This window comes from Hermetia illucens, chromosome 5 (assembly GCF_905115235.1).
Source record: "Hermetia illucens chromosome 5, iHerIll2.2.curated.20191125, whole genome shotgun sequence".
Classification (NCBI taxonomy): Eukaryota; Metazoa; Arthropoda; class Insecta; order Diptera; family Stratiomyidae; genus Hermetia; species Hermetia illucens.
Window position 1 is genome coordinate 87257928 of NC_051853.1, and position 23768 is coordinate 87281695.

Consider the following 23768-nt stretch of genomic DNA (forward strand, 5'->3'; position numbering starts at 1 on the left):
CGGCAAAAAAGGACTCTGCCGAGATCGATTCCCCGGTAAAGCAAACCCATGGCAGCCAGCTATGAAGAAATTAAAAACCTAATATACAAAATAAAACAACAGCATTTCGGTCATGAAGATCCAACGCCTGAGCTCTTCAGCTCTCAGATTCTCCACTTATTCAAATGTAAACCAACCCTTTTGGGACCTAGACCTTAATGGACAAGCCGAAGAAGTCTCCTTCTGTCAGCACTCCTAACCCTGGGCTGCTGAGGCTAAATCTTACCTACGTGTAAGCATCTGCCTTCGGGCAGCAAACAGCCTCCGGGCAAACGGCGTTCCGAAAAAAAAGGCTCTGGGCAAAAAGCCGTTGGGCAAACCGCCTCCGGGCAAAACACAATCCCCGGATTGTGCCAATGCTGAAGGGAAAGGTTCGTCTGGGGCATCTGCGCAAAGGACAAACCAAAGCGGTAGCGGTCAGTCCTTCGGCTCAAATGGCTGCAAACAAGGCTCGGCGCTCATTTGCAGCCAAGGCTATCGAAGCCGTTGGATGGATCTTGTATGATGGCACCAATGCTTCCAGATACGATACATAACAGTGTGAGCAGCTTAGGAAGAAACTAACGTAGACTACGCTATGAGTCGGTAGGTGTATACCGTTCCGGATAAACTTTGCCGATGAAAGCATGAACGAGTGGTTCAGACAGTACTCCTGCTTCAACGATGTGCAGCAGGATGAAGAGCCAATAGGCCAGGAACTTTCCTCACTATCGACGTTCCTGAACCGGATATTAAGAAGGTTCGGGAATAAACTGGCTACCGGTTCTACTATGGGCTTGGGACCGTGCAAGTATCGGCTCCTAAAATCATTGAAGCGGACGTGCAGCCCACCGCATCTTCATTTGAACCGTAGATGAGGTGCCATATCTCTCAGATAAATTTGCCTCATTGTAAAGCGGTAACTGCACTTATCATGCATGACATGTATATACCTCATGCAAGAAACATGAGCGGTAGGTGGGGAAATTAGGGGCCTAAAACTCCGACACGCTGACTTTGAAGGCCAATGGAAGTAATAGACCCGGCTCCTGCAAGGCGCTTTCAAAAGACCTCCAACCTATATAATGCCGACACCACAAGAATCAAACTAATCATAAAAAGCCAACAGGTAGATAAGGAAATTCTATGGTTGTTTGTTTATTTCCTTTATGATGTAGACGAAGTTCCCGGTGGAACACATCAGAGCTAACCACTATGTCAAAAGTAAACGCACGGGAATAATAGCAGGATGTGATGTTAACCCTCACCATATATGCTATGGGAGTTCCAACATCAAGCAAGTGGATCGAGACTACTGCAATATCTGGTAGGAACCGAATTGCACATCCTAAATGGATGGGTGATGAACCCACTTTCTTCAACGTGGTCAGGCGAGAGGTCATCGATGTCACAATGGCATCACCTGGCATTGCGGCTCTTGTCCGAGAGTGGAGAATATCAAACAATATCACGCTCTCGAATCACAGGCGCGTTGATTTCATTTCGGAGTCTACATAATACAGATTGGGCAACGTACAAAACAAAACTGAGCGCCTGAGTTACGACCCCTGGGAGATGGTTCAAATCCGTTGCTGAAATTAAGAAAACAAACTAGAGGTGGTACTCCTCAACCGAGCTCTAAACTCCTAATCAGCCGCTTGCTGGAATCGGTACAAAGAGGCTAAAAAGCTCTAAAGAAGAGAATAAGGTCGACGAAATGATGACGCTTTTGCGAAGGGACCAACTCTCTTGAGGCAACCTCAAAGCTAAAGCGGATCCTTGCCAAAGAATGTAGCCGACAATTGGGTTATCTATATTTACAGAGCGGGAGGTACACAGGAAGCGATAAAGAAATGGCAAACCATTTGCTTGAAGTCCACTTTCTAGGCCGCATTAAAAATCTCATCTTGGGACCGACAGATACATACACCCTCAACCGGATGATTGGACTCTGGCATGCAAAGTAGTTTCACGGGAACGAGTGAAGTGGGCATTTAACTGCAAGTCTGCAGGTCCGGATGACATTACTCCTGCTCTAGTAATAGAGGGAATGGATGCCCTGGGTCTAGACATTCGGAATAAAAATGATGCTAATTAAGTCCCGGGCTCCGAGCAGGGACAAAAAAAATATTTCTTTTATCTTTCAACACGTTGATTTTTAGAGGAAACGCCCAGAATTTTAGTGTACAATCTGGTTTATTACTTTTTAATTTACACGGCAGACAATAATTAAGTTATATCAACTCTCGAAACGGGTAATTCGCCACAATTGGGCCAGATGTTATTGGATACTTCTATTTATGCATTCATAAATGCTGACTAAGCGTCTGGCTGCTTACATTTTTCCAAAAATGCGGCAAATTCTTTCCAGACGGTGTTTTCTTTCTTTAAGTCTAAAGTTTCTGTATCTAGCGGAGTATGCAGGCATGTGTACTTTATTTGTTATAGGTGCTGGCGTATACATAACTTGCTTACCTAGCACCCGCTTATATTCCAACCAGCTGGCGTGTGAAGGTAATTTATTCCCAAACCAGGGAAACCCACCTACACAGACGCAAAAATTCATTTCTGTTAAAGGGACTGGAATGGATTGGTTCATAAGGGATACTTAACTGTAGGCAACATGCCTACCAGAAAGGTAAATTCACGAAGACAGCTCCTCCATGAACTAACGGCAAAAATTGAAAAGACGAAGTTCGACATAGAATACACGTTAGGCGCATTCATGGACATCGAAGGTACCTTGTTTTTGTTTTTTAAAATCATTTTTTATTTTTAAGATATAGGTAAGAATAATATATAGATTGGAAAAATGAACAATAAAAAGCAAAGTAACAAAAATAACTTAAATCTAATGGCCACTGTGGGCTCTCAAAGTTTTCGAATAACGATTTTCAGGCAGAGAAGAGAAACATTAAGAAATAAAAATCTAATTTTACAATAAGTTGTCGGGGAATGGTCGAAATGCCAACAGAATTCACTTGGCCTTAGTGGCAAATAAAGAAATATAAAAGTAATAACAAATATTTGATCGCTTCAAAAGATACTTTTAACTTAAATTATTGTTCTTAAAACTATCATAATTATATATTTTATATTATATATTTTTTCTTTTTTTACAATAACATTCATAGGGAGAAAAGGTAATAATAACAGTTCTAATATTCACAAAGAAAAAAAGAATAATAACGTATGTATGTATAAGTTTGGGTCCGGGTAGCTGAGTGGTTAGAGCACTAGGCTACCGTACGGAAGATCGCGGTTCAAATCTCACTGGTGACAGTGGAATTTGTATCGTGATTTGACGTCGGATACCAGTCGACTCAGCTGTGAATGAGTACCTGAGTCAAATCAGGGTAATAATCTCGGGCGAGCGCAATGCTGACCACATTGCCTCCTACAGTCTACTGTAGTGTACCGTTACGGTCTTGAATGAAGTGCTCTAACCCACTTCAAGGCCTAGATCCAATATGGATTGTTGCGCCAACGATTATTATTATTATATGTATAAGTTACAACTGGAGGCAAAAACAGCACCCGTTTAATATGTACATATTTACAAAGCCCACCAAGAAACAAATGGCAGAACTGAGCACGGCCACCGCTAACCGTCATCCCGCAGCCACCAGTACCAGCATTTCTCTTTTTCATCCCGCTTAATATCAATTGCTCTCGCTATGGAGTATCTGCAGTCGAATCCCGGAGCCACCACTGCCAAATTCGGGGGGTATTCTATCCTTTTGTCCGTGGCCCGTCTATGTATATGATACATAACCGGATCACCGGCAGAATCAAGAATTAGACCATTCCTGTCAAGATATACGAACACTTCGGGAGGAATGAAGCCTGTTGTGAGAGTTTTCTCAAAATACCCATCATTTGGGTAGAACGGCTGCGAAACCCAAGGGTTCACACCATGCAAAGCAGATTGCACTATATGATTCCGAATCAATCTGACGATAACTGTGTCGATTCTCGGCACAGCAGCAGCTGCATACATCACTTCATTAGTTACATAGTGCTCATAGTTTGACGAAGCAGTCTTATTAAGCCCCGTGCAAGCAAACAGACATTTTCTTTCAAAGATCCTTATTGTCTCCATTTGGCTAGCACTCAAATTAAGCCAGATAGCACACCCGTAGGTGAGCACCGGTCTAACCAAAGTAAGATAGTAAATAATCTTAACCTTCCGGCTAAGATGTGGAGCATAAAAAAGTCTTCGAAGAGACATGAATGCCTTGCGAGCGCTCTCTAGCGCGACTTTAACGTGCTCATTAAATTGGAGACGCTCGTCAAGACGCACACCCAGGTATCTAACGCACTTCTTATGAGGAATGCGCTCAGAACTATCCTCGTTCGCGACAATGTGGAAATCTCTCCAATTCCTTTTCAAGTTCCTACTGGCATACGCCAAGGAATTTCGAAACAGAATCGTTTCACACTTTTGCGCATTGTTAGTGCCTCCGCAGTGAACTCAGGGTGAACGTTAGGAAGACTGGACTAGTTATGTTCGCTAAGAGCGTCAGGTGGGGCAGCTAAATGCTACCCATCGTCTAGTGGTCGAGACTGTGCCCTGATAACAGCAGGAAGTTGCTGTCGCAGATTTAGAGGCTCGGTTGCCTAAGTATTACTCAATCAATGAGTAATACGCCGACCGCGGCACTTGAAGCTATCTAAATTTACCCCCAATCCATTTGTAGATGAAACAGAAAGCAGCTAACGACGCATATAGGATAAATACTATTGGTGCGTGCAAAGGCGATCATACGTTCATTTGAAAATTGATTGGCAAACATTAGTCGCTCTGATGCTCGCCGATCATATGGTTTCCAGATTCGTCTTCGAAAAGACATATTCCGTCGTAATCACAGAGAAGAATGTTCGATAGACTTAATAATCGGATTCTAGACTTAATAATCGGTCAATCATGGAAAATGGATCGGGCGCAGAGGTGTTTTCGGGGAATCCGTTTATGGGTCGACCTCCCCCTCCCACCACATTTCAGGCGAAGATATATGCCATTTTATTGGCAGCAGAAGAAGGTTTGCAACGAAAATGTGGGAGGGGGGGGGGAGTCGCACTAGTCAAATCTGTTCCGACAGACAGGCAGCATTATCAATACTAAACAGGAATGACATAACATAATATAACATTGCTGATGTGGGTGCCAAGGCACTCAAACATCGCTGGTAATGGGAAAGCTGACAGACTGGTTCGCCAAGGTTCTTGATCCCCAATAGTGACGCTATAACCTGCTTTTGGCATCCGGCCATCTACTGCCAAGTCTACTCTGAAGGGAGAAATGGCAAGGATTCTCTTTGTGAAGGGAATCGGAGCCGCTAATGCGGCATTTTTGTTCCTAGTAGGACTTTTGAGGGGACACTGCTCTTTAAACTACCACATGGAAAAAATCAGAGTGTTGGACTAGGTCATATGCAGCCAATGTAAGGAGGATGAATTGACAGTCCTGCACTTCGTATGCAGCTACCCGGCCTCCTGAGACCTTAAACGAAGATACCTTGGTAAGGTTTTCTTGAACGAAGAATCTGCGAAAGCCTGCAAACGCCGAAGACGAGAGGCCGATGAATAGGCGATCTCCGGGGATAGTACAATGGGCCTAACAAAGGTCTGAGTGCTTGGATCTGCGGCTCCCACCACTAAACTAACTGACTTGTTCCTTTGGAGATTATGTTACCGGAGTTAAAGTTTCAAAATGTATTGGGTTTCGTTTCGAGCAAAATACTTAATTAATCGAAAATGCAGATTTAACGCATTATCTTACTTCATCTACGTATAAGTTTCTGACAATCTTCTAATCACATCATTTTCAGATTCTAACTTCGAATCCAGAGTTGACGTCTGTTTGCACTAATTTTGATCAGCCTTAGAAAATACATAGCTGAAATGCTCAGGCTTCTTCCGGAATTTGAATTTGAAAGAACAGTAAGAAATTGTTTCTTCCCGGATCAATTATCCACAAGCAAAAGATGAAAGTAAGTTCCAGTCAAACTGTGAAGTTGCAGAACTTGTTAATCAATGCTCTGAATTAGTCAGTATTCAAGGGTGAAATTTAGAAAGGAGAATTTACTTAGAAGAGCCAAATCAAACAGGCTTGGCTCAACAAATATATAGACTATAATTACGTTAATTTCAACCTCTCTTCTAGCACCTTTTCGGAAATTGCATCTCGTTTCCAGACCTACCTGCGTTTTGCAACAAAAAGTATATTTCCATTGCGATCGTGGCAGAGGGAAATTTTCTGAAACGTTCTTGAGTATTTTCAGAGCATGCGTTCTATTTTCCTCTGCCATGTGGGAGTGCATTCGATGTGCACTCGGGTTCCATCATCGCAGGTAGAATGATGAATGGGTATATAAGATACTTATGTACATATATATGCCTCAAGGTAAGAGAACCACTATGCACATCTGTGGCTGTGGAAATCTCTTCTGAACTAACTTTCATTCTAGCGCGGCTGAAGTAATTCTAGCTAATTCTAGCACGTTAAGATTCCCTCACACTCGAAGAGTACTCCAACGTGGTGATGTCTCTTTATCAGAAAGAGCGCTAGCCACCATTCCCCAACTTAGCCATTATCAACTTATCTTTTATGCTCCCAACATAAATTATTGTATCTACAGTGTGTTCTCAATTCATGAGGAATTGTGGTTGTGGTCAAATCACAGCCAAATTTTCCAACAGGTTTTTTTTCATTAGGAAACACATTACTGCTGTGATATAGTCGACAGTGCCCTCCGTCATATAAATATAAATTTCCAGCAGAACAGAACGTGGATCAGTACTACCCTACCCGTCAATAGGAGAGTGTGAAAACTGTTTTATAATAGTTACGTTCATAGCAAATTATTCGCTCGAAAGTTAGTGCCAGGAGGGAAAAACCGTGTGACAAGATCGAGATAGTGAAATTGGTAAAGTGAGTTCGTTTGTTCCATCTATCCGTAAATCTAGGGTACTAAATTAAAGCTACACTTAGTGAAATGAATCCATTAATAATACGTTAACCATGTGCTTGCCAGTATTAAGATATCGTAACTTATAAAGTACACCATATGTTGCACACGTATGAACGTTTCTCTGTGAGCCGTGATACCACGAATGCATTGGTCTCGGAAAAGGGTATTATTATTTATAATACAGCTGCCTTACTATATACATCAGATCGAATGATTGAGAACCGGATTGAGTGATGATTGACATAAGGGCATTGAACTGGACCAAGTGGACGTTTTAATTCTCCAAAAGTTGTATAGATTGAGTAAGAACTCAGTGGTGGAGTAGAAATACCAGCCGCCGACAACTACCCTTAGTTGGATTACACGTAAAATACGGCACACGTTCGTGATATATCTCATATCATATTAACAATAAAAGTTTTCCACCGGCGAATTATACACATGAATCTAATTAACATCCAACATTTAAATGATCACACATGAATTTATATCTTATATCATGCGCAAAGTTACTGAAATTATGTCCCAAGATTGCGCTAAATTGGCAGAGCGAATATCAACGTGAACACTGATGTGTGCAAATATGTATGTCCGTATAATTTGAATGGAACGCGTGATTGCTAATGTTTTGACCAGTAAATACGAAAATAAGCCGCGTATTTACTGTGAATTAATAAAAGTTTGATTCATTGATAGCTGGTCATACAAATCTGATTACCCATTACTGAGCTACGTCAATCTTAACGGAATTGTTATTTGGCCGGGAAAACAGCTTCAATATCATCAATATAAATATCAAAACCTCAAACTATATAATGTTTATAATCAGGAATAGTACTCCGGTATTTTCGTGGAAGGCACAAATGCCTAGAGAAAGGAAAATTATTACTTTGTAATCCTTTTTGAGTCGCATTATTTACATCGGCACCATATTTATTCTAATAAAGGTAATGTTATCAAAAGAAACAATTTTTTATAAAAAATATCTAAGGTTTGGCCAAGTTGCCGAGACATCATCAGGGAAACTTGGCAATTTGGCAAAACGTTGGATTTATTTTAATAAATATTTTTTTATAATATTTTTTTCTTTTGGTCTCAGCTCACCTTTATTAGAATAGCCAGTGCTGGGACAAAAAATTATCGAAGAAATTGTATCATATTTCTAAAGATGTACTCACACTCATAAAAAGCCTGATTTCATCTTGTAACATATACCCTCACATTCTTTGCCAAAAATCAGATAGATTATTCACGGGGTTGTGAATATTCGTTACGGCGGGAATACAGCGTAGAAGGGTCCAAATGAGGTATATTTTCGCAAGTAAATCAAAGCTAAAATTGGCAAATTAGGTATCTGTTCTTTAAATAGCATTATTGACCATATCTTTGGCTTGAATTTTAGAAAAAAAAGGCCTTCTTAGCCTCTCCTTAGCCCCCTCTACATCATAAAACCGTTTGGTGTGTAAAAAACGGCGTCCATTGGCGGATATGATTACAGCCCTCTGAGTACTCAGGACACTTGTGAATATCGTGTAAACTTTCCATTTAACTCCCCCATCCCGTGTGAAGGCCATTTTTTTTGCTGTTTTTAGAAATTTTTTGTGAAGAACTGGATAGAGATACAAATACCATTTTTTCACCACATATTTTCTAATGATCTTCATGAGACTGAAGTGCTCTTCATCGAACAGGCAGATAGTAATATTGCAAGCAGTTTCAACTTCATAGGGAAGGACATCTTGATGCTTGTATTTTTCTTTTTTTTGCCACAGCCTGCTGCCAGCCACACCATGAAATTTCACCTTGCAAACACTAAAAGTGCTAAGGGCCATTGTCAGTTGGAGCACAGTGGTAATAGGTGGGTATTAGATCCTTCCTCATTTCTTCTACCACAAAATTGCATTTCCATAATATTTGGACAACTTGCCTATCTGCGCTCCAATCAATTTACTTTTCCTTTCAAAGAAAGGTGAAAAGTGAAATTCCTTAGTCTCGAGCCCATTCTTTTGCTAACATGGTTAACACATTCTTTTTTTTTAACAGGATGCTCTTCTCCATATGGTTTAGCCACAAAGATTGCTTTATGATTTTTATGCCACCATCAGCTGTGTAGTCCAGATAGCGAACAGCTCTCAAGTCCAAGTCCACCTTTTAAAAATTACAAGAATGCCTTTGACCTCCATTCCTCCACTGCTCTCTTCAAAGTTAGCATTGCACTCAGGTCAATGGGTATCCATGAAGTCCTTATATTCTTCAGTGCCAAATTTCTTTTCCCAAATTTCACATGCTTTGCAAAACATGCTAGTCACTGGAACGCACTCCTATAATAGCAACAACACCAAATAAAGAAGAAAATCCTCTCCTGATGCAGGATCCGTCAATTGAAATTGCAATGTCTACTAGCTTATAACCTGGTCTGAGTACAGTTTCCTCCTTTTCCTCTGTAGCAGCTTTGTTCCTACAATAATCTGCAACTACACTAGAAGTTTCTCATATCTTCGTAGTTACCTCGCGACTGGCATGTGCATGTCCATAATTCCACAAAACAAAGTAACACTAGCATGACCTATTCCAAGCAACCTCATAGCAAAACTCACTGAACGTTTATTTTAAATTCTAGTCCATATTCTTGAGACATCACGAACTGCACTTTTTCAAGACACTTTCCACAACAAACTGCTTCCAAAAGTACACTAAACACCGAGAAGAACCCAAAAATGAGATACACAAAGTTCTGTGAGAAGGAACAAATTCTTTGCTTATATGAAGTTTTCTTGCAGAGGTTGAAGTTTGAACTTGGTTAGTTTCTTTCTCGTCATCCTTGGAATGTTAATTCCAGGAGAATTTTCTTTTTTTTTGGAGCACTGCTTGCTTATTTTATTTCCTTGGAACATTTTTATTATTCGCGGAATAATAAAAATTTGCCAAAACGAAGGTACTTTACAAGCGTTAACAACGTAACCAAACAGTTGTCAATAAACAATAATAGCAGCCTTTCAATAAATAGCACGAACACCTAGTTCGGTTAGTTTTGCTTTACAAGAGGTGTAGAATTCCCACCACCAAGTTCCCGTCCTTCAATCCCCTACTCAAGGGAAGCAAGTGCCCGCCAGCTAATCCACAGCGGACCAGCTGACAAGCAGAAAGATCAAAGCAGACAACCCGCGCTTGCAAACAAACGACTGTAGCGGCGGGAATGTTTCGAATTCAGCGCCCAGAGTGCCCGCGCTTTGTTCGGAAAACGAAGATTTTTTTAGGACCAAAAAAATCGACTTGGCCTTTTACACTGTATTCCCCCATTAAAATTACATTTTAGTGGAGTGCTTAAAAAGATTTTTCAGTTGAGTAGATGACATTATTACTTTAAAAGGTTTTATTTTCAAAGGAACCAGCACATTCTAAAGAAAGGATACTTTAGTACATATGCTAAAACTTGAAAAGTAAGAGAAAAGTCATTTTTATTTGGAAACTATTTCTCTGTTCTGACTTTACTGCAAGGATACATAGGAGGAGATAATCCTTCATGGATACATATAAGTAGTCATGCGCACGCATGTCATACTCCTACGGGCTTCAACCTCTCCAAGGAATTCCCGCAGGATTAGCTTCTTTATAAGTACCCAATCTTTGAGACGTCTTGCATGGAACTGTTTGCTGCACTCTCCCTTGAACGTCTCCATTCAATTTCAAGTTACTTCATAGATGGTTTATTGATTTCGTCACATCATCATACAATACACCATGTGGTCGCATAAAGGCAGAATCCTAATTCCTTGTCAAAGTTTCTTGTTATGACTCCAAACTTTCGGCATATAAAGAAAACATAATTTCCATATTCCTCCACACTTTCTGAAGTAGGACAGAGTGGCATGTCACCCAAGTTAAATCAGTGGTGGTACTGTCTAAACCCACCGGGATACTCCCAGTGAGCTTAATCTGATCTTGACACCTGCGACTGACTAGACTGGCTAGGATTCTGAACAATGGCATCCATATTACATATGAAAGAATTGAGCTAGCAACCCGTGATAGAAGCAGTTGCTGAATATGTAGCTTCCTCACTCCCGTTGAGCTTATGGTACACACTATATGTACAACATCTTTCAAATGGGATCTGAAACTCAGATTTAAGTCAAACAGCCCTCTCAGGTATTTTGCTGATGGCTGCGGGCGGAACATGCTTTACCACGGAGACATGGGCGAGAAATGAATCATAGAAATGCAGTGGTATGGGCTTTAATTAATAATTAGTTAATGAAGTTCGCTAAAAATCCTACTATTACTACCATAATTATAGTAAGGCATAGTTGTCTCCATCGCGTAAATATCCGTACCACATTATAATGAATAGTTTAACGTACTAAATGCGTTCACGTTACGAACGTGTAAAAAGTGTCAGCATTCATTGGATTTCCCCATGTTTTGGTATCCCAATCTTGTTACTTCAGCCATCATTTTGACTCCGTCTTTAATCCTCCGCATAATGAGTTTTAAGTTCGCCGATGTTAAAATGATGTTCTAACTACTCTGACCTAATGTAGACGAGTAATTATTTAATACCTCATCCTCTTGAAAATTTGACATATTGAATCTGGGAAGCCCGGCTTCTCTTCAGCTACATCGACGGTTGTTTTTGATGGACTACTGGCCAGCATTGCAATTTTGTCAGCGAAGAGACGTAACATTTGTGATACTGGCCTTCTGCCCTTTTTCCAACTGTAACATGAACGACTGAAAGTAGTCCCATCTAAGTATGATCATGTCCCTTTGTGGTAGCTATAATCTGGAGCCAGTAGAGCCGATTATCGAATTAGAAGTGAAATCGATAAGATGCTGTCCTTCACCATTTGCATTCATATGCAGACAATATTTTTCCGTTGTTGTCTTTAGATGGAATAAAATTCATCCATTCTAGGTTAAAATCTACGTTATCGTAAGTAGGCGCAAGAATTGATATAATCACTTATAGCTAGAATATGCTATCCATTATAAAGGTGAATCCGAATTCCATTTAACCGAATTGTTTTCCATTGGTAAAAATTGTGTATGGTCCAATATCATCGATTTCCCAACTGTGCCGTTCATTTCTTCAAATGCAAACACAGTACTTAGCGAAAGTGTTTTTTTCACCGAACACACTATATTTAATGGTCTAACTTTTCAGCTGCGAAAGACTAGTTCAATTTCCGTCGCCGCAGTCTTTACCAGTGGTTCACTTCGATCTGAGGATTCTATCCTGCTTCCATGACACTGGTTCTTTAAATAAATGCGTTGTCAGTTCTCCACTCTTTTCAAGGTTGCGTGTCTGTCGATTTACTCGAAAATGGCTAAACCAATTGTCATGAAATTTGGTGAGAACATGTGGTCTGTAAATCCCTTTATATACAGCGAGGTCCACCATTTTCTGTTGAATTTAAGGGGGCTCCCCATACATACATGATACATAGGGGAGTGGGGAACTAAAATGTGTCCTCCAGAAAATCTGAAAAAAATCACAACACATCCATACAAAATATATGCCTCAAAATAATCCCCTTTCTTATATCTAATTAAATAAAATTAATAATAGAATATTACCATATTTTAGAAATTTATCCGAAAACCCCCCTGAAGTTCATGCTAGAAGTACAAAATTTGGTATGGTTATAAGCAATAATATAGTTCGCAATCATGGAAAAAATCTAACTATTATCAGTGAAGTTATTGAAAGTCAGAAGACGTGTATGACGTCATTATCATATGAGATGAAATACATATGTATATCAAGGAATATCTTGAATTGGAGGTATACGCGAAATATTTCTCACGCAAGATGAACACCAAACCTTTCTACCTGGAAGGTCCAGCAGTCACATATTCTTTCATAAAACAAAGCGTTTTCTAAAAGAGTGAGGTTTCAATTTCGACTTTTTACATTTGCTGCATGGTGTTGTATGTTCGCACCTTTTTCTCAAGCATGGTTGGGTGATCTTCTTTCTTCCTAATTGGTGAAACGCACGAGGAGTCATTCGATTCCCTTCACTGCTTATTCAGCGTTGGCGCTCGTATTTATGGTGACGTTTGGTGAAGTATCTAAAAAGAACGTTGAGCGATCTTACGTTAGCTGGATGCGTCAGTTTTCCGCTTGACATATGTACAATGTATATTGTACATACATGTGTGTGGTTGGTATATCATTGAATCCAAAATGCGCATGATGAGCAACGAGGCTTCCTACACATTCCATCCAACCAGCAATGATAACCAGATCAAGTTAGAAGCAAAATTGACTACCTCGTTGTTAAACCAATAAAAGCTAGCTATCGCTTTGGTATCTGAAGGAGGTGGATTGGCACTAACTATTCCAGGTGCGTTATCGATTTTTCTATTAAAACCGCTGGAGTGCTGGAAAATAATTGTCGAAAAACAAGTTTTGACCACTTCTTCCTTGAAATGCATATTGCTAGTTAAAAAGACTAAAGTTGAACCTCGAAGCACTAAATTTGGCAGCAACTCTAGGAGTATATCATAACATAGAGCATATTACTAGAAAGTTTAATGAATATCATACTTTCCTTAACGAAATTACAATGTCTCAAAAGTTTTTCGTGTAAATTTAGAACGAGCTCGTGGAATTTATGGGTTTTTGATAATAATGCACAATCTATATACAAATAGAATATTGGAGCGCCCAAAGTTTCTCACATAAGAAGTGCTGCTATACTGGTCAATTTGTTTGTATACTTTGGAAAGCGAAAGTTTTGATATAATTGAATTACCTGAGTAGGTAGGTATTTCGCGGAAATCTTAACATTTAACAATAGTTCAACTTTTTATTTTTTTTTTGTTTTTTTTAATCTGATTTCAATGCATTCCTAAGTCTACTAGTTCTATTATTATTTGATCTCGACATGCTTTTTTAGTTGACAGTCAGAGACCCTGTTTAACTGCACCCAACCTCCATCTGCCTATTGTATTAATATATACATTGTATTGTATTGCATTGTATTATGTGGATACAACTTGCAACTAAATTGACATGTACTCGTATAATTGCCTATCCAGTAACACCATTTAAGGCTGTTGATCGGTTTTAGAACCGCTTTCATTTGAGCACAAAAAGTAAATATTCTCTCTCTTATTAACGAATGTTGACATAACACATTGTTCATTCAAATAGAACACGATAGTTCTATTAATAGCAACCTACCGTAAAGTTTCGATCATTCGCTCTTATTCGACAGGTAACAACTGATAACCAAACATGCAAATCTAATGATGTTTAGGATGTTTATATGTAGCGTAGATAGTTAATCATTTTCATTTCCATAACGAATGAAAACAGATTTTCCGCCACGTTATCACTACCGTCACGTTGCAAATCGCTCGGGGAAAGTACTCGTTCCGATCAGGTGATTACAGTTTGGAAGTCGCCAGATACAATGGCAATATCTTATCTATGTAGTCACTTCTTTTAGATGCTAATTTTTCCATTTTTAGTAGACAAATGGAAGAGATGTCAAAGAAAAGATTAGATTGTCCCCATGTGGTTTAAAAATCGGGGAACTATATGAAGGGTACCAATAATTAGGTTTATTCAGGAAAGCAGTGATAATTTGAGAAAAATTAATTGAATCATTAATTGAAAGTAAGACCCCCTCTCAAATGCCAAATTGAGTATATATTTTAATATCAAAATAAGGTCTCGTTAGTTGGCTCCTGGATTACTCATTTCCCTACATTTGTATGCAACTTAATTGACCGTCTCTTACCAAATTATTTATTAGAATTGGATAATCCAGGATAATTGTTGACTAGTTTGTTTCCACAATTCAATTTAATCCTTGGGAAGGAAAGGATACGCAGCCATATCGGTAACTAAAAATATAAATTCTTACTCGGCAATTCACGAAAATTTAGTCTTTTCTTTTTAGTCTTTCTTACTAAAAACAAGCTGGACAAAAGGGCATATATAAGACTAGAATTATATGACTAGCATTACCTCTAACAAAGCGAAAAATATCATTAAGTAGTAACGTTTGGTTCGTACATTTAGCAGAAAAAGTCTGTGTACACCTGCTTTCAATAGAATCATACTGTTAAAAAACCAACACGAAATCAATTTTTTCCAGATTTAGTTGAATACATTTACTACATACTTAAATTACTGCCTGTGGGCAGAATTTTATTAATTTAACTTTAACAGTTTTTAAAAAATCGTTAAATTTTACAACAAACATTGAAAATTAGGCGAAAAAAGTCTGCCTACACATTTAATAATAGTTTTTAAAATTACTGGTAGTTACAAACATACTGTCAATTAATAATTTGTAGGGTATCCTCATCATCATCATCAACGGCGCAACAACCGGTATCCGGTCTAGGCCTGCCTTAATAAGGAACTCCAGACATCCCGGTTTTGCGCCGAGGTCCACCAATCCGATATCCCTAAAAGCTGTCTGGCGTCCTGGCCTACGCCATCGCTCCATCTTAGGCAGGGTCTGCCTCGTCTTCTTTCTCTACCATAGATATTGCCCTTATAGACTTTCCGGGTGGGATCATCCTCATCCATACGGATTAAGTGACCCGCCCACCGTAACCTATTGAGCCGGATTTTATCCACAATCGGACGGTCATGGTATCGGTCATAGATTTCGTCATTATGTAGGCTACGGAATCGTCCATCCTCATGTAAGGGGCCAAAAATTCTTCGGAGGATTCTTCTCTCGAACGCGGCCAAGAGTTCGCAATTTTTCTTGCTAAGAACCCAAATCTCCGAGGAATACATGAGGACTGGCAAGATCATTGTCTTGTACAGTAAGACCTTGACCCTATGGTGAGACGTTTCGAGCGGAACAGTTTGTGTAAGCTGAAATAGGCTCTGTTGGCTGACAACAACCGTGGGCGGATGTCATCGGCGTAGCTGTTATCGGTTGTGAATTTCGACCCTAGATAGAAGAAATTATCAACGGTCTCAAAGTTGTATTCTCCTATCTTTATTCTTCCCGTTTGACCAGTGCGGTTTGATGTTGTTGGTTGGTTTGTTTTTGGTGCTGAAGTTGCCACCATATACTTTGTCTTGCCTTCATTGATGTGTAGCCCCCCGATCTGGATGAAGGCAGTTTGTACGTCTTGGGTCATGCTTCCCATGATGTCGATATCGTCAGCACAGGCTAGTAGTTGGGTGGACTTAAAGAGGATCGTACCTCTTGCATTTACCTCAGCATCACGGATCACTTTCTCGAGGACCAGGTTAAAGAGGACACATGATAGGGCCTCCCTTGTCGTAGACCGTTGTTGATGTCAACGGTCACCAATCGTAAACATGCCCTTACAGCAAGTTCTGAAAGTTGCACAGAATCTTTAGCACCTTATTGCCTTATATCCGACGTAAAATGAATGAATGGGCCGGTTTGGACGGAACCAATAAAATTGAAATAAAAATAAGCTACTCAATCGTCTGCACTAGCTCGGAATTCGCGATACTGAAAACGGCAACGAATTGCATCCTTCTTTAGCACTATCTTCCTAATGAAGTACGATTTGGGCCTAGTTTGGAATATGAAATTGGCCAACTTTCGATCCACATGCCACCGTACTATATGAGTGGCCGAGACTGACCAGACGGAGTACAAGGAGCCTCCAAAACCGCCAATTATATAGTATCAGAAAACTCTGTTTAGAGACCAATATAGGGAAGCGCTTATAGAATTGTAATGACGTGATTCAAAGATTACATGCCTCGACGACCGCCTCCAGGGATCCTTAAATGTTGCAATGAGAAAGGAGCAACTGTCAGGTATTTTAGGCAGGACTTGGAGACAACAAAGCACTGACTCTCAACGAAATACCCAATATCCCTCAGGCCAGCCATAAAGTTGAGGCGCTGCATGTTTTGGAGTCGTTCGTAATATGCCGAACGCCAAAAGCTAGTTCAATTTGTCACGACGCATGGAGGATAATTCAGATGCCTGCATGAGCTTAAACTAGCCAAGCTGGGACGATATCCTCAGACAATGAACCGATTTTAACAAGATTGTGTTTTACGAAAAACCTTCAAAGGAATGAGAAAAAGTAGCAACTTCATATATTTGTGTTAAGCATGGCCGTGGAGAGAAAATCCAGGCCCGGGCTTAAATTACGCGATGAGTCCATCATCAGTGTCGTACCAAAGCTTTTTTTTCCCCTGAGCGACTGTCGAAAAGATCAACGAAGGACTGGAATATCAACCAAACACAATTTGATTCTAGTTGGTCGAATTTAAAGTATTTCTCAAATGCACATATATTGTTTCAACCAAACCAAGTAACCAATTTTATGATTTCGAAAAACTTATGTTCATCTCTCAGCAGAGCCCCTCCAAGCGTGCCATTTACTTCGTTGCGCAGCTAGCCTGAGGTCCTACTTCGTGCAGTCTAAACTGTCACCTCCTGGACAATCATCTATTCTATGAGTATTTAGGTTTTTTGAGAGAGAATGTACATCACATTCTAATCCGTGATCCATATATTCTTCAAAGGGCTTCTATAGAGTCGACTACGGACACGGTTTGTAAATTCAAATCCTGAGTGACTCTTCAAGAGTTGAGTTAACTTCGTTAATTTTATTTTTCCGTTCCAGTTAATATCTATCTCAATTCTAGGTGCCCTCTTCAATGTAACAATTATGTAAACCCTCCATTCCTTCTCACAACATGAATTTGAGATCCTGCCGCACTCTTTCACAATGTGACCTAAATCAGGATTGCTTCTGCTTCAATCAAACCGATTAGTATCCTTTTATATACTTCCGTGAAGTGCGTGCATGACTGTACAGAGAAAATCCCAGCCCGAAGTAAATACAAATCCTTCTATATTGTTAAATAAACCTAATCGTTTTAAAGTCTCTTTGCCGGACCTTTGAGAAATATTCAATCCTGCCTCCTCCCCTCTCGTTCGTCAGAACTTCCTTCGCTTGAAGGACTAAATAGAAAACATAAAAATTCGCTCTGAAGAGAAGCGTAAAAGTCATAAATTTTTTTTGTAAGCTGCAAAGCAGGATGATCTAGAACCCATTGTCCTTATTAGAGTTTATAAGCCTCAACTGACTAAAAACGTTAACTGCATTAGAGGAAGATTTAGTACAGCATTTTTTGGAGGCTATCTTCTTGTCAGGATTGCGCCTACGAGCAAAAGTCTCATCAGTTTGCCTAAGTTACCTATATTACCCAGCAAACAGAAATTCTGTCTGCACTGCGCTTGCCCAAGATTATTACTTCAATTTGACTCAGGTATTCACTTGATTTAATAGAAATTCTTTTGTCACCAATGAAATTTGAACCGAAAAATTAGAGCTCCAGTTATAACGATTTCAGGATATTGTCAAAGGAATATATAGCAGCCCAAGATGGCTCCTCTAAGTCATGGCTCGTCAAGGCTTAAACTCGTTTCCTTTGCCGAATTCTCTAAATTTTAACCTTTTTGCTCGGCAATGGTAGTAATTCGTACAGATGAATGATTTAAAGTGAAATAATAATTTATGACTGGAAAAATTATTTCCCAGTATAAAATACATGTTTTTGAATCATTTCATTGCCGATTATTTAAAACGTCTCTTTCTTCCTTAACTGATGTTTCTGTATAAACATTTGCATGCACTATGCCCAGTACGAGTTGCCCACTTGTTGTCGACTGTTGCAAACTTTTAAGTTACATTTGAACCTCTAGTGGCCTTTGCCGACTATCAAAATATAGCAAGTTAATAGCGGCAATTCAAAACCCATCTGTTACACAAAAGTTGACAACAACTAATAAAAGATCAACAATACAAGCGTTACTAGATTTAATGCCAAATTAACGATACCAATAGTTAAAAGTAATCGGAACACTTTTTTCCGGAGGTTCAGTTTGGGGCCATTTTCCACCTTGCCCAGAATTCATTGCTGCTGGCGTTATCATGTGGAAATCCTTACGTAGCCCTATAAGAACAGTATCAGCATCAAGCTATGAAAAAATCCTAGATAAGAATTATATTTATTCGTAATTCTTCAGATCCCCCAATCTTACGTAATTATGGAGTTACACTTCACTTTGTTGATTAAGTTGGTAACAAAAATCATCATCATCATCATCAACGGCGCAACAACCGGTATCCGGTCTAGGCCTGCCTTAATAAGGAACTCCAGACATCCCGGTTTTGCGCCGAGTTCCACCAATTCGATATCCCTAAAAGCTGTCTGGCGTCCTGGCCCACGCCATCGCTCCATCTTAGGCAGGGTCTGCCTCGTCTTCTTTTCCTACCATAGATATTGCCCTTATAGACTTTCCGGGTGGGATCATCTTCATCCATACGGATTAAGTGACCCGCCCACCGTAACCTATTGAGCCGGATTTTATCCACAACCGTACGGTCATGGTATCGCTCATAGATTTCGTCATTGTGTAGGCTACGGAATCGTCCATCCTCATGTAGGGGGCCAAAAATTCTTCGGAGGATTCTTCTCTCGAACGCGGCCAAGAGTTCGCAATTTTTCTTGCTAAGAACCCAAGTTTCCGAGGAATACATGAGGACTGGCAAGATCATAGTCTTGTACAGTAAGAGCTTTGACCCTATGGTGAGACGTTTCGAGCGGAACAGTCTTTGTAAGCTGAAGTAGGCTCTGTTGGCTGACAACAACCGTGCGCGGATTTCCTCATCGTAGTTGTTATCGGTTGTGATTTTCGACCCTAGATAGGAGAAATTGTCAACGGTCTCAAAGTTGTATTCCCCTATCCTTATTCTTGTTCGTGCTTGTGTTTGACCAGTGCGGTTTGATGTTGTTGGTTGATTCGTCTTCGGTGCTGACGTTGCCACCATGTATTTTGTCTTGCCTTCATTGATGTGCAGCCCAAGATCTCGCGCCGCCTGCTCGATCTGGATGAAGGCAGTTTGAACGTCTCGGGTGGTTCTTCCCATGATGTCGATATCGTCAGCATAGGCCAGTAGTTGGGTGGACTTGAAGAGGATCGTACCTCTTGCATTCACCTCAGCATCACGGATCACCTTCTCGAGGGCCAGGTTAAAGAGGACGCATGATAGCGCATCCCCTTGTCGTAGACCGTTGTTGATGTCGAATGGTCTTGAGAGTGATCCTGCTGCTTTTATCTGGCCTCGCACATTGGTCAGGGTCAGCCTAGTCAGTCTTATTAATTTCGTCGGGATACCGAATTCTCTCATGGCCGTGTACAGTTTTACCCTGGCTATGCTATCATAGGCGGCTTTAAAGTCGATGAACAGATGGTGCAACTGTTGTCCATATTCCAACAGTTTTTCCATCGCCTGCCGCAGAGAGAAAATCTGATCTGTTGCTGATTTGCCTGGAGTGAAGCCTCTTTGGTATGGGCCAATGATGTTCTGGGCGTATGGGGCTATCCGGCCTAGCAAGATAGTGGAGAATATCTTATAGATGGTACTCAGCAACGTGATACCTCTATAATTGCTGCACTGTGTGATATCTCCCTTTTTATGTATGAGACAGATTATGCCTCGCTGCCAATCGTCAGGCATTGATTCGCTGTCCCATACCTTGAGCACAAGTTGATGAACCACTTGGTGTAACTGGTCGCCTCCATATTTAACCAATTCGGCTGTAATTCCATCGACTCCTGGCGACTTATGATTTTTTAGCCGATGAATTGCACGGACTGTTTCTCCTAAACTTGGTGGTGGCAGTATTTGTCCGTCGTCTTCAGTTGGCGGGACCTCCAACTCGCCGATGTTCTGGTTGTTCAGTAGCTCATCAACAACAACAAAAAACTGGCGCTAAAGACACGTTTCCAACTCTTTTTTTTTAATATTGCTGATTGCGTCTAATGGTATTTTCTAGCGGAATAATCTAAATTAATTTTTTTCTTCCTATATAGATAACCAACTCAGCAACAGACGGAATACCCGCTTAATCATCGCCAATTGCACCTTAGAGTGAAACATGCCAGCAACCAAAGAAGCCAGTTCGGGTCCAAATACAATCCCCGAAGATAAAAAAAATGTTGAAAGGCTTTCGGACAGGCTTGCACACTGCAGCTGGAATAAAGACCCTGTTGATACCAAACAAATGTAAGTTTCAGAAAATGACAAAGTTTTTCTGTAACAATTTAAAAAAAAAATTCCGCAATCACTGACCATTATCAAATTCGCGTGGGGTCGCACAACCCCGATATTTTTTCCTAAGATTCAAATAATTAATGTGTACAAGGAAATGAACTGACGCGTAAAGATCAACAGCAAAAAATATCATTTGGGTTGTGTCGTCTGCACTGATAGCGTTCATTTTTTTCTTACATTTAACTATGTGACGTCTTATTTACGAATTACAGGGCAGAACGCGTGAAAGTTTATCCCGACATTCTGCATACTATTGGAAACACACCCCTTGTTGAACTGAAGAAAATCCCAAAGGAGGAAGGGATAAAATGCCGCATGTGTAAGTAATTCAGAATTATTACCAAGCATTTGAAGGTGTTTTTGTCAAACCGACCAATGCAAGAAAATGATAAATTTTAATAATTATGATAGAAAGGTCATTTAATTTCCATTTAATAAACCTTCACTATTTCAGTTGCAAAATGTGAATTCCTGAATCCCGGTGGATCGGTCAAGGATCGCATTGGATTCCGAATGGTTTTAGAAGCGGAGTCAAGAGGAATTTTGAAGCCTGGCTCTACTGTTATCGAACCTACATCGGGAAACACAGGCATCGGGTTGGCAATGGCTTGTGCAGTGAAGGGCTACAGATGTATCATTGTCATGCCCGATAAAATGTCTAACGAAAAAGTAGCCGCTCTTCGTGTCCTTGGCGCTGAAATCATTCGAACACCTACTGAAGTTCCGCACGATCATCCAGAAAGTTTGCTTTCTGTTGCTTACAGTCTCCAAAAAACAATACCAAATGCAGTGATCCTGAATCAGTACACAAACTGTGGTAACCCATTGGCTCATTACGATGGAACTGGTCCTGAAATTTTATGGCAATGCGATAATAATGTCGATATGGTCGTAATGGGAGCAGGCACTGGAGGAACTGTAACGGGAACTGGTAGGAGGATTAAAGAGGCCCTCCCTAATTGTAAGATCGTATCAGTTGACCCACATGGTTCAATCCTTGCCGAACCTGACCATTTGAACCACATGGAACTACCATTCTATGAAGTTGAAGGCATCGGCTATGATTTCTTGCCTGACGTTCTTGACCGTAGCGTTGTTGATCAATGGATCAAGGTCGGAGACAAGGAATCATTTTTAATGGCTCGGCGATTGAACCTTGAAGAAGGTTTGCTTTGTGGTGGTAGTAGCGGATCTGCAATGCACGCTGCCATCGAAGCGGCAAAAGAATTAAACGAAGATCAAACATGTGTTGTATTGCTCCCTGATGGCATTCGTAACTACATGACTAAATTCGTCACAGATAACTGGATGGAAGCTCGTGGTTACAAAGAACCGGTTAACACATTCAATTCGTGGTGGTGGGATCATAAAGTAACTGAATTGAGCCCGAAAGTTCCAAAAACATTCACAACAGCTCTCACCTGTGCGGAAGCTTTGCAATACATGAAGGAAAACGATTTGGAACAAATCCCAATTCTTAAGGATGACGGGTAAGTTCTTGAGGCATCTTGCAATTACGGGTTTAATGAAAACTTATCTTTCCAGAGCAATTATGGGTGCTGTTACACTCTCAGCCTTAACGTCCCAAATTGTTAGCCAAAATATGCAACCATCTGATTCCGTGAAAAAGGCTGTCTACAAAAAATCTATTAAAGTATACGAAGATGTAAATCTGGGTAAAGTAGGACGCATTCTAGAAACTGAACCTTTTGTTTTCATCCTTTCACAAAAAGATGGTAAGGTCCATTGATATTATACCTTTACCTGCAACTAAACTATTACATATTTTCAGATCTCATTGGAGTAGTGACATCCAAAAATTTGCTTGGCTTCATAATCGCTAATCAGAAATCAAATGTTGCTGCAAATGGAAATAGCCGTTAATTATTATCCATAGTTATTATAATATGCAAGTTTAACTAAATTTTTTGTTTGTTTGGTGTTTATACTGTCACTACAGTTGATTTGTGTGTTTTCAAGACTGCTTTGAATAAATATATTATACTTAACAGAAGTTAGGCATTTGAACTAAAATTGTCAATTTGAATATTGGAGTTGTACATCGCAGGGTCTCCTTTGGCTGGCACATTCAATTGCCTATACTAATACATGGTTGCCATTTACTCTTTGACGAGGTATTGTACGTCAATCATACGTGCCATCGTTCGCTGTTGCCCGAAATGCGCTTGAACTAATCGCACGATTTCCTGAGGCGCTTGCACTCCTCCTCTACTCTTCTGGACCAAGTGTACACAAGGTGTTGTCAGAGCCCACCTTTACATTCAGATCAGGATCACAAGTCACATTTAGGAAGCCTCCCCTGAACTGCATATAATTGTTCGTAGCAAGCATCCTTCTCCACTATATCGTCTCCGTTGGTTCAGAGCACTGTACAATTGTGATGATCCTTAATCTGGACCAAAATTTTGCAGTCAGAAGTCTGTCGGAAATAACCTAACACCGGATTCGCGTCTGCTACCACTTTGCTTTCCAGAGTACAAAAGCACCTTGCCACAAGAGAGAGGGGTACTCGCCAGAATCCCACCATCTTACTTCGCCTAGACCCAGTATGTCCAGTTTATATAGTTGGAATTCCCGCTTGAGTTGGAGATAGCGAGCATTCTGAAGACCCTCGCTCCCGTTTTTCAGGAGCGCGAGTTATGTGTCTGATAGACA

The 23768-nt window shown here is 40.3% G+C and overlaps 1 protein-coding gene across 2 annotated transcripts; it reads left to right on the forward strand.

Moving 5' to 3' along the window:
- The first annotated feature begins 6674 nt into the window (after positions 1-6674).
- On the forward strand, positions 6675-23106 carry LOC119656726 (cystathionine beta-synthase-like protein). Of its 2 annotated transcripts, none has more exons than XM_038063253.1 (6): positions 6675-6952; positions 20852-21044; positions 21305-21411; positions 21547-22582; positions 22638-22828; positions 22885-23106. In XM_038063253.1, the coding sequence occupies exons 2-6, from the start codon at positions 20917-20919 to the stop codon at positions 22974-22976; spliced, it is 1554 nt and encodes a 517-aa protein (XP_037919181.1). In that variant the 5' UTR covers positions 6675-6952; positions 20852-20916; the 3' UTR covers positions 22977-23106. The 2 variants fall into 2 exon arrangements, with proteins under 2 accessions (XP_037919181.1, XP_037919182.1); XM_038063254.1 differs by having other exon boundaries at positions 6675-6947.
- The last annotated feature ends 662 nt before the right edge of the window (positions 23107-23768 follow it).